The following is an 11917-nucleotide window of genomic DNA, read 5'->3' as shown; positions in this document are numbered from 1 at the left end:
CTGTAGTTCGATTGATTATTTTTTCAATTTGGATTTGGCTTAATTTAGTTAGTTGAAAAAACTTTATAATGCCATCAAGTTTAATATCTTTCCGATTCAATACATGAAGTAATCAATTTACATTTTTTTAGTTCGTTCCCTGCTTAAGTTTATCAACACGTATTTTCAAAGATATGCTGCGAAAAGTTTATCAACATTTTTTTAAAAAAGTTTATCAACATTTTCTGTTTATTGTTTGTCCAAAAATCATTTTATCTTTATTTACTTAAGCCACGAATTGGAACACGACACAGAACCATGGATGTAAACAGTACAAATGCATTACACATATAAATCGAATGGCGATGAGTGTGCCAATGTTGGATTCAACCGACACGATAGGGTCCCATGTATAGTCTCTATCAACCTATGAGAAATTGGTTTAGCTCGACATTTCTGTCGCAATTTCTTTTTATAATAAATTCGTTAACGTCTCTAACCATATACGTTCGTAACTATTGATACGTATTGGGTTTTTTTTGTTCAACATGATACGTATTGGGGTTTTTTTGTTCAACATGATACGTGTTGGTTTTCACCTAATTACAAAGCCTCCGATGACGACGATATGATACGTAGTGAGGGTCCAATCCATGCATATTATTTAAATTATGAACTTCAAAACTGGTACCCAGTTTCAAGAGGACTTTTTTTTTTGTCAATCAAGAGGAATTTACTTTCTGAATTTTTTACAGGTGGAAACTGGAAACACTTTCCGATTTTAAAATTACATTCTAAGCCATTTCCTGCTTGAGACATTCATTGTCATGTCGGAAAGACATTAATACCCCTCAACCACACACATCGTACCTAAACGGATTTTATTACCTTTTCCAATTCGTTTAGCCTAAAGCCGCTTAAAATATTTTTTTCTTTTTTTTCTTAAAAGCTACGAAACCCTAGAATCTCTCAAAAAACACCAAATCTGCAGCCACACTTTCGTCAATCGACCACCATGACGAAGCAGAGAGCCCTTAGATCGAAAAATCCCTACATGCAAGGTCAGTTTTGTGTAGCATTTTGTTTGATTCGTTTTTCGAAAGACTCAATTAGCTTAGATATGACGTTTCAAGCCCTCAAATTTCTTAGTTTTGATTCGACTTCTGAAACCTTCCACATTCTTTCATTCGATTTTGGAAACCCTCACCTTTCTTAGTTTTGATTTGATTTACGAAACCCTAAACATTCATCGATTTGATTCTGGTGATTTTTGTCTGATTCAATTTTTGAAATCACAATTGACTTTCCTTTATATTTCCATATCATATAGGTACATATGAGCTGATATGATGTTGTGATGTGAGAGTGGAGATGATTTCGGCGACTCGAGATGTTGTGATTCGACGAGTGTCTCGGGAATGAAGCCGTAGAGATAGTGGAGATGATGAGTTGAGAAGAAACGAGATGGATTTTGGATTTGAACTCGGGTCTGGTGGTGGTGGTGAGTGAATAATGAGTCGGTTGATGGAGAGGATATGTTGTGTTTGCTGGAGAGATGAAGCGACGTTGCGTACGGTCATTTCATGTGGAGTTGATAGAGAGCGAGAGGGAGCATAGGTGGTGGTCAGGATCATTGGTTTGAGAGAGATTACCATTGGTAGGAACTTGAAAGCTTTGATCTTTCTGGTGATTTGACATCACCTGTCCACACATCGCATGTCCACACATTACCCGTCCATGCAATAAACGTCCATATGTAATCAAAGGGTGGAGACGAGACTGTGTGACGAAACGAAATAGAGTCTCCCCTCTCGATGATGCGATTCAGATGAAGCTCATTCAGAAAAAAGTTTCAAGTTTTTTGATATGGGTTTTAGTTTTTTTTTTCAAGAAACCTTGTCAACAATACATCTTGTCTACAACTTTCAGTTTTATGTCCATGTGTTCTCGTCCATATCCACATTTTTATTTTTTATGTCGAGATGTACTAACTAGTTTTTTTTTTTAAATATAAGCTGTTGGATTGAAATTCTTTTTATGATCGTGTGGCCTTTATTATAACACAAAAAAAATACAAAGTCACTCAGTTTATCTTAGTAAGGGTAAAATTGTCAATAATGTCTTTTGGTTTCCGTGATTGTGTGCCATGAATGGAAAGTAACTCTAGGTGTAAAGAAAACTCAAAATGTGACTCATTTCAACTCTTAATTTCTAGTATAACTTTTTTAAAATAAATATTTTAGAATTTTTGTAGCAAAAAAATATTTTAGAATTAACTAGCTCTTATGTTTAAGATTAAGCAAATTTTTTAGAAATAACTAGCTCTCCACCCGTGTTACAAAAAAGAACTAGCTCTTAACCCACTACTCGTATAAATAGGAATGTTTGTATCATTTGTAATCATCCAAACAATAAAAACAAATTCTCTAATAATAAAAACATTTTGTTCCTCTTTAGTAATAAAGATAACTCCTCTTTATAAAATTCCCCATTTTCATAAAATATCTTCTCTTCAAATACTTACACTTTTTCCATCTCTACTAGATTTTTTTCATTCCAACACTTTTCTTTTGTTTTGGTCAAAAGTATAAAATATGTTCTAGAAATTATAAGATTTTTTTTTAATCAGGTCTAGGCAAAGAAAATGTATTTATCTTCTTTGACAAAACATATCTTTTTTTTTTCTGCTGCAATACAGTATTAGTTTTGTTGGAGATGACAAGAAAATAGTGACTTGTCCCAAACTGATCTGGCTATCTTATTGATTTTTAAATAGAACTCTTTGGTAACAAAAAGAAAGAAGAAAAGACTTTTGATGTGTGGAGTGAAAGTAGACGTTTCCTCGTTCCACAACTATCTCCATGGTTCTGCTGACCCACTTCTATTATCTTTCCCATACATTTGATTATACACATTGACATATACATAGATTCATTGTAGATTTTAGTAACAAAAGTAGTATTATACTCTGTATAACTAGTAATTAATGTTGACCCGAATAAGTTATTCATGTTCGGCTCATATGTATGCGCTACCATATAGGAAACGTGCGTACATCACATGATAAGATAGTTTCCTCTCTTATAGTATTATTTCACTTTTACTTTACAAATGGCAAAACGAATGAAGATGGGTTACAAGTAGTATTTCAAAAAAAATTACAAGTATGATTCTTTTTTTTTTCTTTTTTTGAAAAAGGGCATACAAGTACGATTCTTTCAATTACAATATAGTAATTAAATACACATATGCTTAGATTGCCTTGGTAGAGATACTACTCATTGCTATACCGTCTAACCATTTGGGATTAATCACGATTGCGAGAAAACTATGTTGTGGCTTACGGCAACCCGATACCAAATATTTTATATGATTACAATATATAGTTTACATCAACCCTATTTTCTTGTGTTAAGGAGGGGATTTGGATGCACATTCGTTTATCGTTTGCAGTGGTTTAACATATCAATCAATATATCTGACAATTTTGATATTGCTATTTTTCTGCGTGATAGGGCTGGGTGTCCCATGAATCCCATATAAAATGGTTGAAGTTTAGCATCTCTAATTCCATTCTATTCTCACTTCAAAACAGAGTTTGGAGTAATAAATACTTTAGCTATTAGCAAAAAAAAAAAAAAACTTTAGCTATATTTTTTTTTCACTCGATAATAATATAAAATAAATTTACTCTATAAATTGAGCAATGCTTTTATTTTATTATTTTACTGCTTCATTTTTAATTCCAAATGGAGGAAGGTTGAAATAAGACCAACTCCATTTTAGAGGAAAAAAATTATATTGAAAATCATGCAGGTCTTTAAAAAAATAAGTAATAAATCGTGTATTATTTTATTTTATAAGAATATTTATTAATTTACATAACAAGTGAAATTTTCTATTTTAGTCATATTTATAAAAAAAAGAAAGAAATTCACTAAACATAATTAATTTTTTGTCAATCTTGAATTATAATGGATCCAAAATTTATCCAAAAATGCTATACAAAATTAATATTATAAGAGAAATAAACAGTAAGCTTTATGGGTTTAGTAACTCGTTTAAAAAAAAAACAAAATAAAATAAAAGTTTCAGAAAAGAAAAGGAAAACAACATGATCCTCAAAATTCATAAAATCTCCTTTTATTATTTTTATAATTATTTTGTGGGAGCTCTCCTCGACTAAAACGTTCCATATATTCGATCATCTAAATATTTGATATTTATCTAGTATGCTACCAAGTCCCCAGTCTAGGCACCCATGCACAACTGAAAGGTTCAAAAATACAATGAACAAAACTATTTTATTTAATTCTATCTACCTTTTCAGCCTTTCTTCAATACGATTTCAGAGAAAGTTACACCCAGAGAAAATAATTCGCACACATACATAAAGTATATATATTTGTACAAAAAAGCATAATTTTCTTCAGATATAGATCATTTTCTTGACTAGGCTCTAAAATGAGATATGTAACTTCCTGACTTCCTGTGCATATGTCATGCATGATGAATAACAATCATCGTTGTAAGAGGACTCATACATAGATTGGTCATTAGTCAATGACCATTTATTGAAATTCAAAACAGAACAAGAAAATAATCGTGAGTGTCACTGTTTAGTTATCCAATCAGATGAAAAGAAGAAAGTATACATTTCCAATTTCTCAAAAGTCCAATCATAGTTTATATATAAAAGCGACTTACTAGGCAGAAATGTGTACATGTCCTCATATTATAAATCGCTCTTGGACTTTCTAGTTGACAGATCATTGAAGCATTGAACACAGAGGACAATTGGAAACTCACACCTATAATTTGCAGCTCATCATTTCTAATAATAAAAACGGTAAATAAAATGTCTTGATATGCTCCATTCTCATTTTCATCATCTCTTTTATTTCGTATGCTCTTATCGTCTTCTTCAAGCAAAGCTAGATCATTTCAGATCCATGTATATTATAATTTGAGGTTTGTTCTTGATTTATACTTTTCTGGAGGGGTACTTTTTTATTCTTGTCAGAATAGTTGTTTTTTTTTTCTTATCCTAACATACATGCATATATATATGTAGGTTGAGGTAAAAATATAATGGCTGTTTTCTTCCAAGGAGAAACTGAAATGAGAGAACCCTCTTCCGATCTTTTTATGGTGAACCTGAATCCGTCCCCTGATCAGACAATGACCATTAATGCTCATAACAATCACTTTTACAACTTGTGCTTCGCGCCCCAACAACATCCACAGCGAATGAACAAATATGAAGTACTAGATCATATCGAACAAGCGAATTGTTCGGCGATCTCCACGGTTTCAAACGGGAGAGTAACGCAAAGCTTCAGGGCTTTGGCTCCGACCTACTTAAGAGTTGCTCAAGAATTGCTCAATGAGATTGTCCATGTTGGACACGGTAGCCGTGGCGCAAAACAAGAGCAACAAATGAATAATGAGTCGGCGACTTATGGATTATACAATGGAGTTGGGAATATAAACGGTGGCCCTAAGCCTGGCGTTTGTCGGCAGGAGTTGCAATTGAAGAGAGCAAAGCTTATCTCCATGGTGGAAAAGGTAACCTATCAATGCCCACCTATATAGATACTCACATATTCAAATATAACTATCCAGCGTTGGTAGCTCAACTGGTTTAGTAGCAAGCCACCGTAAAGGGAGGCAACTTAATTAAATCCCATTTAACTTGCTCTTGTGTATTGCCCGAGAAGATTATTTTGGCAGAACTGTTTGGTTTAAAAAAATACACAAGCATAAGAATATTCTACAAACAACCCATGTTGATAAAGTTGTTTTGTTGAGGCAAGAGACCAAATTCAATCCACCACACTTTCATGTTTGCTTTAGTTGACAAGAAAATTATGTTTTACAAATTCTCTAAGTAGTACATATATGACATTCATGCACATGATTTACTTGGTTATATATAAATCAAAAGCTTTACATGAAAAAGACTCAAAACTTAATATGTTAAGCCGTTACTGAAAAAACTAGCATACATCATATACTGATTATTTTGTTGATCAGTACAGTTTTGAAGATTTAGTGATTGATTTGGGAAATGAATCGGGTAAATTACACAGGTTGAACAGATATACAAGCAATACCACGACCAAATGCAGACAGTAATCTCATCTTTTGAGCAAGAAGCGGGTTTAGGCTCAGCAAACTCGTACACACATATGGCGTTGCAAACAATATCAAAGAAGTTTCGTGCTGTGAAAAACATGATATGTTTGCAAATCAAACGCATAAACAATTTGTTAGGAGAAAAAGAATGTGAAGGTGTAAGTTTAGCCAAGCAGTTGGGGAAGATGCCAGATAACCATTCAAATGCTTGGAGACCACAACGAGGTTTGCCCGAAACAGCTGTTTCCGTTCTTCGGGCTTGGCTTTTTAACCATTTTCTTCACCCGTAAGCAAATATTACCTACATATTATATTTTTTCGATTCTAATAGATATGTAGTGCAACTATTAAATATTAGAATATTTAGCTAGGATAAATATTAGAATGCTTAGTTAGGATAAATATTATAATGTTTAGCTAGGATCTGAAAAAAAATGTTTACCTAGAAATCATACACTTCCAATTCAGAACTAATTGACAGTGAGTGAATTGACTAATTTAGAATTATCTCTACTTCTGATGTTGGACTTTCTAACAGTACAATCTTGGAAAAAAATGAAACAATAGTAAGGTCAGGTGATGATACTTAATTAATTAGATTATAGATATTTGTGTTTAGACGTGCAACCTAACAATTAGTCCTGCCTTTTTTGGGTTCTGTAGATATCCAAGGGATTTAGATAAAGAAATGCTTGCCAAACAGACTGGCCTTACTAAAAGCCAGGTAAGTTTCTGAGATTATGTATTGGAAGTATTCCAGAAATATCCAAAATTTGGAAAAGAAAAGCATTATCTTAAATATTTTCTTTATCAGTGTTGTAATAGCTTTTTTATGTTTTTTGTGTATAATGAATGTAGGTATCAAATTGGTTCATAAATGCTCGAGTTCGAGTGTGGAAACCAATGGTGGAGGAGATGTATTTGGAAGAAATGAATATTGAAGAAAGCAGAAAAGGAGGAAACCTCAGTGAACATGGTAACAAAGGTTCATCCTCTAAGCAACTTTGCAATAATACAACTTCAGATGAATCTTCGAACTTGATCTTACCCGCGTTTCATCAAGGATTCATTGAAAATGAAACCTCTATGCAAAACTCATTCTCAAGTTGCAGCGTAATGACGTTCGGGAAGCAACACGTGAACCAAGCTAAGTTGATCCAATTCAATGGAGGGTTCGAAAACTATCACGCAATGGTTGGAAACGGTGTCTCCCTTTCTCTTGGCATGCCTCATTCTTGCGACCAATCCTTCAACAACATTCAGTTTGGGTCGACAAGTAATGAAACTAAGATCTCGGGCATATATCCCTCTTTAACATATCAAAACATGGATTAGAGATCTGAATAGATATCATAAAAATATAAATCTGCATGTTGTTGTGGCTTCTTGTGTGTATAGCCTTAGTCAATCGTTGCTTTCATATAGATCATAGGCAGAAGAAATAACTAAAATATAGAGTTTGATAAAACCTGTAGATAACAATATTTAGCTTAAGACTATAGATACTCAATGGTCTTGCTATATTCAAGATGGCATAGTATCGATAGAATGCTTGACAAATGGGTGTAAATAGAGATCATGTCAACCATGAGATCCAAGTGTTTCCTTTAGTTGTGTGTTTTATAAATGTGTTTGTGTGTGTAAATGTGTTACACCAGGCAACAGCGTCGAGTATAATTTCTTATGCATGTATGAGTTTATTTGTTATTTTATATATAAACAATTAAGTGACGCATCCACTACCAGTTGACTACTGTTCTGGAATTTCTTCTCTTGGTGCATATTTTGTTGAAGGTAACTGTTAGAATAGCTAAGAAATAAGAATACTTTGTGTAATGAATAAAAATTACAGAGGAATACAAAGAGCAGCCAAGGTTTTCCTTGATAGGTCGAACTGAAGTCCCTGAGAGGATTTTGTGATTATTTGCTGAGCACTGACGAAGGATATTGGTTTGAGTGGATCTCTTAGTGGTTTTTTTTGTCTTGCAACTTTAGTTTTCAAGTTTTTTTTTCTTTTTTTTTTTAATTTGGGAGGTATCCCATGCTTATTAAGAAGCCCAATCTAATTTCAAAAGGGAGGTGGAGCCAAGGGATTTCATCTCTTAGATTTTCAAATAAGTTCCTAAACATGATCTTATATCCGCATGGGATTGATTCGAACCTGATTTCACCGAAGTCCGTCTACCATTAAACCACTCCGGTGTGGTTAACACTAGTAATGAGAGTTGCATGATTTAGACGACAAAGAAACAGTGACTTCAACTTCACTCTCCTCGGCGTTTATTTTTACTGACTCAGAAGCTCTAATCTAAATTCATCAAACCTACTCTCAAAATCTAAATCAAACAACTTCGGATTCAGACATATGGCATAATCAATTCCCGAGTTTTATTAACAGATATTCCAGTTGATCTTCTTTTTCCGTAAACAGTTTTCTGAAGGGAAACAAACAATTTTTGCGACACTTTTCGGTGGTTTATTTGTTTACCCTCTATTTTGAAAATGCCAAACATGCATTAACACACGATAAGATAGTTCCTTCCTACCTCAATAACTACCATAGTCCAACAACAGTACCAACATGTGCAGGCAACTCTTGGGCTTAGGTAATTCCCCACCGGATGTAAGCCAAGAAAAAAAAACAAGTCCTGAAGCATAATCAAACATCAAGTATTGGTTTTATCCATCTCAGATTACTATAATCATGAAATTAGAAACAAATAAACATCAATAGTACCAAAAGAAAGGCGAAATGCTGTCTGATCACTAAAGCAATTAACAAACTAAAAAAAAAAAAAAAGAGAGAAAGCAAGACGAACAACGGCCCTTCCAGATGATATCAACATCTTGAATGACTCATTATCCTCCAGAATCAAACAAAATGAGACGTGACACATATAACTTGTGTTTCAGTCATGACTAAATAACCACAAAAATAAATAAGTGGCATTTTATTTAGTATTCCAAAACTAATAACTAAAGCAGAGAATTACAGCCGCATGATGTTCTCAACATGATCCGTCACAGCCCTGATTGTAACATTTTCACTAGGCCTTACTCTATATAACGATGTTGTAGTCTGGATTTCAGCTCTTCTAAGACCACTTGTTTTCGGATCATAATAATACACATTTATTGCCAACTCACTGAGATAATCTTTGTGGACTAGAACGATTTCGCCTCCAGGATTAGTGACACCCGCAAATCTGATATTCAAACTCGGTAAACCATGAAGCATGTCTAAGAATGTAACCTTCGACCACTCTTGCTTCTCAGCGTCCTGCATAACCCACATATCAACATCCACCGTGTTCAGGCTGAAGTTTTTTGGACATACGCACCCTAACTTCCCCTGGTAGTTTACAAGAGTCGAATCTCCATGGTCACCAGACAACCACAGATTTTCCGGAGTCTGAACATGATTAAATACCTCATGCCTAACGTCGAAACTCACCAAAACATGAGTCCAGTCTATTTTCCTTGCTTTGTAATAGATTGTCCCGTTGATGCAAACAGCTTGTTCCAAAGGGAAGTGGCCTCCAACGCCGCATTGGATGTCCCACCACTCGTTTGAGACATCTCCCAATATGAAAAGCTTACAAGACTGTTCCTGTCGACGCGGTGTTAGACACAAGACTTTGTACTGATTCTTGAAAGTGTCGTACCCGAATAAGTAGAACAAGGATCCTGGTAGACGCGTAACGGGCAAGGAAAGAGACTGCGTCGTGGTAGGGTTGTATATTCTGAACTGACCATTATCTGAATAACACGAAAACCCTATCAAGCCACGTACGTATTGAAAGTCTTCGAGATAGCCTTCGTATTTTCCGATGATCTCCTCGTGATAGAGTTGCTCTTCGTCTGTGACTTGGTGATAAAGGTAGGTATACGATAAGATGGAAGACGGTCTAGGGGACGAACGGAAGGGGAGACCACGCTGCGGTTGATTCAAAAGCTTCTCGATGAAGAAGTGGGGATCACGTGGTGGTTGATTTGATCGCCGAGTCACGATGGAATCAATGACTATGTAGTTATTGATAATACTTTCCCATTGATACGAAACACATCGAAATCTCGCTAGAGATTTGGTAGGGAGTTTCTCGAGTATATCCACCACTAGATCTAGAGGGATAGTGATGACGCCAGAACTGTTTCCAGCCATGGTCGGTCTCACGGAGATGAAGATCTAGCAGCTTCGATGTGAAGGATATTGTGAGGTTATTGTGGTAGCGTTATAAGGAAACCTAACTTTTCTAACAAGGGGATAGCAAAACTATATCAAAAGCCCATAACTATGCAGAAGGCCCAGGGACGACCCTGTACTTCTGGGAACTCAAATTTTTATTTTTAAAATGTAACTTTTGTTTAGGTTTTCTGTTTTTATTTTCGGCTCCGCCGTCAGGCCTGTTACCCATAAATTCATCAAAAATCTGTTTCAATTTTATCGAGTATATATTAAAAAAAAATAGCACACACAAATAGCTTAAATTTACAAAAAAATGAAATAAAGTTAAAATATCTAAAATTAGACAAATATATATTTACTTACACAAATATATATGAAAAGATATCATAAAATTAGTGAATGTTTAAATTATATAAAATGTGTCTTTTCATAGCATATTAAAACAAATCACCAAATTATAGAAACTTTTTCAAAAATTACAATACATTAAATATTTTACACAAGATTATGATCAAAATAGATCAAAAGACAAATTTAAGCTATTTCATTTTAAAGGTACATGATATTAAATAATTTATTTTTATGGCAATTTGAGTTCTATGAATTAAAACTCGTCCGTTCGGACATGTCCTAATCCAAATACTTTAACTTTGAATTTCTGTATTAGAAATATATTGAACCAGATTTGATCCGATTGAATCATATTGAACTGTGATCTAAATAATTATCGGTTCAGTTTTCGGTCTGGTTTAAAAAATATTGAAAACCACATCAAATTTGTGAGTTTTCTTGGTTTGCATCAAATTAATAAGTTTAACCTAGGCTTTAATACATTTTAAGCGCTCAAAACTATGGAAAAAATGAATTATTTAGTGAAACCGATTGGTTGCGCGATTACGGTACATCATGGTAAGCTTCCGCCGAGCGCTTCGGCGCCTTCTAAATGATTTTAACGGCCGTTCTTTCGAAACATTTTGCCATGATATATCGTTCGTTCCTACCTCAATAACTATTAACTACCATGGTCCCAACAGCATGTACGCCAAGAAAGAAAGAAAAACAAGTCTTGAAGCATAATCGAACATCAAGCATTTGTTTTATCCATCTCAGGATCAGATTACAAGAGTCATGAAACTAGATACAAGGAAACATGAATATTACCTAAATAATAAAACGAAATGCAGTCTGTTCACTGAAGCCATTAACAAAATGAACAAATAACTGCCCTTCCAGGCTTCCAGCTGTTGTTTACGTTCTTGATGATTATTATATTTGAAGGGGTAATTTTCTTAAATAGGTTTTTTTTTAAGTTTTTGTCACAAAAATATATTTTAATAAAGAAAATAATCAAAATAACTCTTTTTTATTTTGAAAATTTTAGTTTTAATTTTTTTATTTTTAAAATTTGAAACTTCATCCTCAAAACCCATCCATTAACTCTAAACTCTAAGTTTATATTAGTTAACTCTAGCGTATAAATATATTTTTACTCTTTAATAAAAATAAATTTGGTATTTTTTTTCATTAAGAGTTATTTTTGTGACAAAAACTTTAATCTATCCTAGAAAATTTCTCTATTTGAAGTATATTTTATGTTCACTTTTCTAAAATTAA

The 11917-nt window shown here is 33.8% G+C and overlaps 2 protein-coding genes across 3 annotated transcripts; one reads left to right on the top strand and one right to left on the bottom strand.

Moving 5' to 3' along the window:
• Positions 1-3859: 3859 nt before the first annotated feature.
• On the top strand, positions 3860-7862 carry LOC106449971 (BEL1-like homeodomain protein 5). Of its 2 annotated transcripts, none has more exons than XM_013891629.3 (5): positions 3860-4828; positions 5054-5547; positions 6072-6403; positions 6781-6841; positions 6976-7862. In XM_013891629.3, the coding sequence occupies exons 2-5, from the start codon at positions 5071-5073 to the stop codon at positions 7450-7452; spliced, it is 1347 nt and encodes a 448-aa protein (XP_013747083.2). In that variant the 5' UTR covers positions 3860-4828; positions 5054-5070; the 3' UTR covers positions 7453-7862. The 2 variants fall into 2 exon arrangements, with proteins under 2 accessions (XP_013747083.2, XP_048633745.1); XM_048777788.1 differs by lacking the exon at positions 3860-4828 and adding an exon at positions 4840-4950.
• A 227-nt stretch (positions 7863-8089) lies between these two features.
• On the bottom strand, positions 8090-11661 carry LOC106449974 (putative F-box protein At5g50220). The gene has a single exon (XM_022718839.2). It carries the CDS (start codon positions 10277-10279, stop codon positions 9107-9109), a length of 1173 nt encoding a protein of 390 aa, XP_022574560.2. The 5' UTR covers positions 10280-11661; the 3' UTR covers positions 8090-9106.
• Positions 11662-11917: the final 256 nt, after the last annotated feature.

The sequence above is a fragment of the Brassica napus genome, chromosome A4 (assembly GCF_020379485.1).
Source record: "Brassica napus cultivar Da-Ae chromosome A4, Da-Ae, whole genome shotgun sequence".
NCBI lineage: Eukaryota > Viridiplantae > Streptophyta > Magnoliopsida > Brassicales > Brassicaceae > Brassica > Brassica napus.
The sequence above is the reverse complement of the archived record's forward strand: the minus strand, read 5'-3'. Positions and strand labels throughout refer to the sequence as shown.

Excerpts from the sequence above, each read along its gene's own strand:
- LOC106449971 (XM_013891629.3), top strand. The coding sequence starts at position 5,071 with ATGGCTGTTTTCTTCCAAGGAGAAACTGAAATGAGAGAACCCTCTTCC. Across the intron at positions 6,404-6,780 it reads TTTAACCATTTTCTTCACCC|ATATCCAAGGGATTTAGATA; the intron begins GTAAGCAAATAT and ends TGGGTTCTGTAG. Across the intron at positions 6,842-6,975 it reads CTGGCCTTACTAAAAGCCAG|GTATCAAATTGGTTCATAAA; the intron begins GTAAGTTTCTGA and ends TAATGAATGTAG.
- LOC106449974 (XM_022718839.2), bottom strand. The coding sequence starts at position 10,279 with ATGGCTGGAAACAGTTCTGGCGTCATCACTATCCCTCTAGATCTAGTG.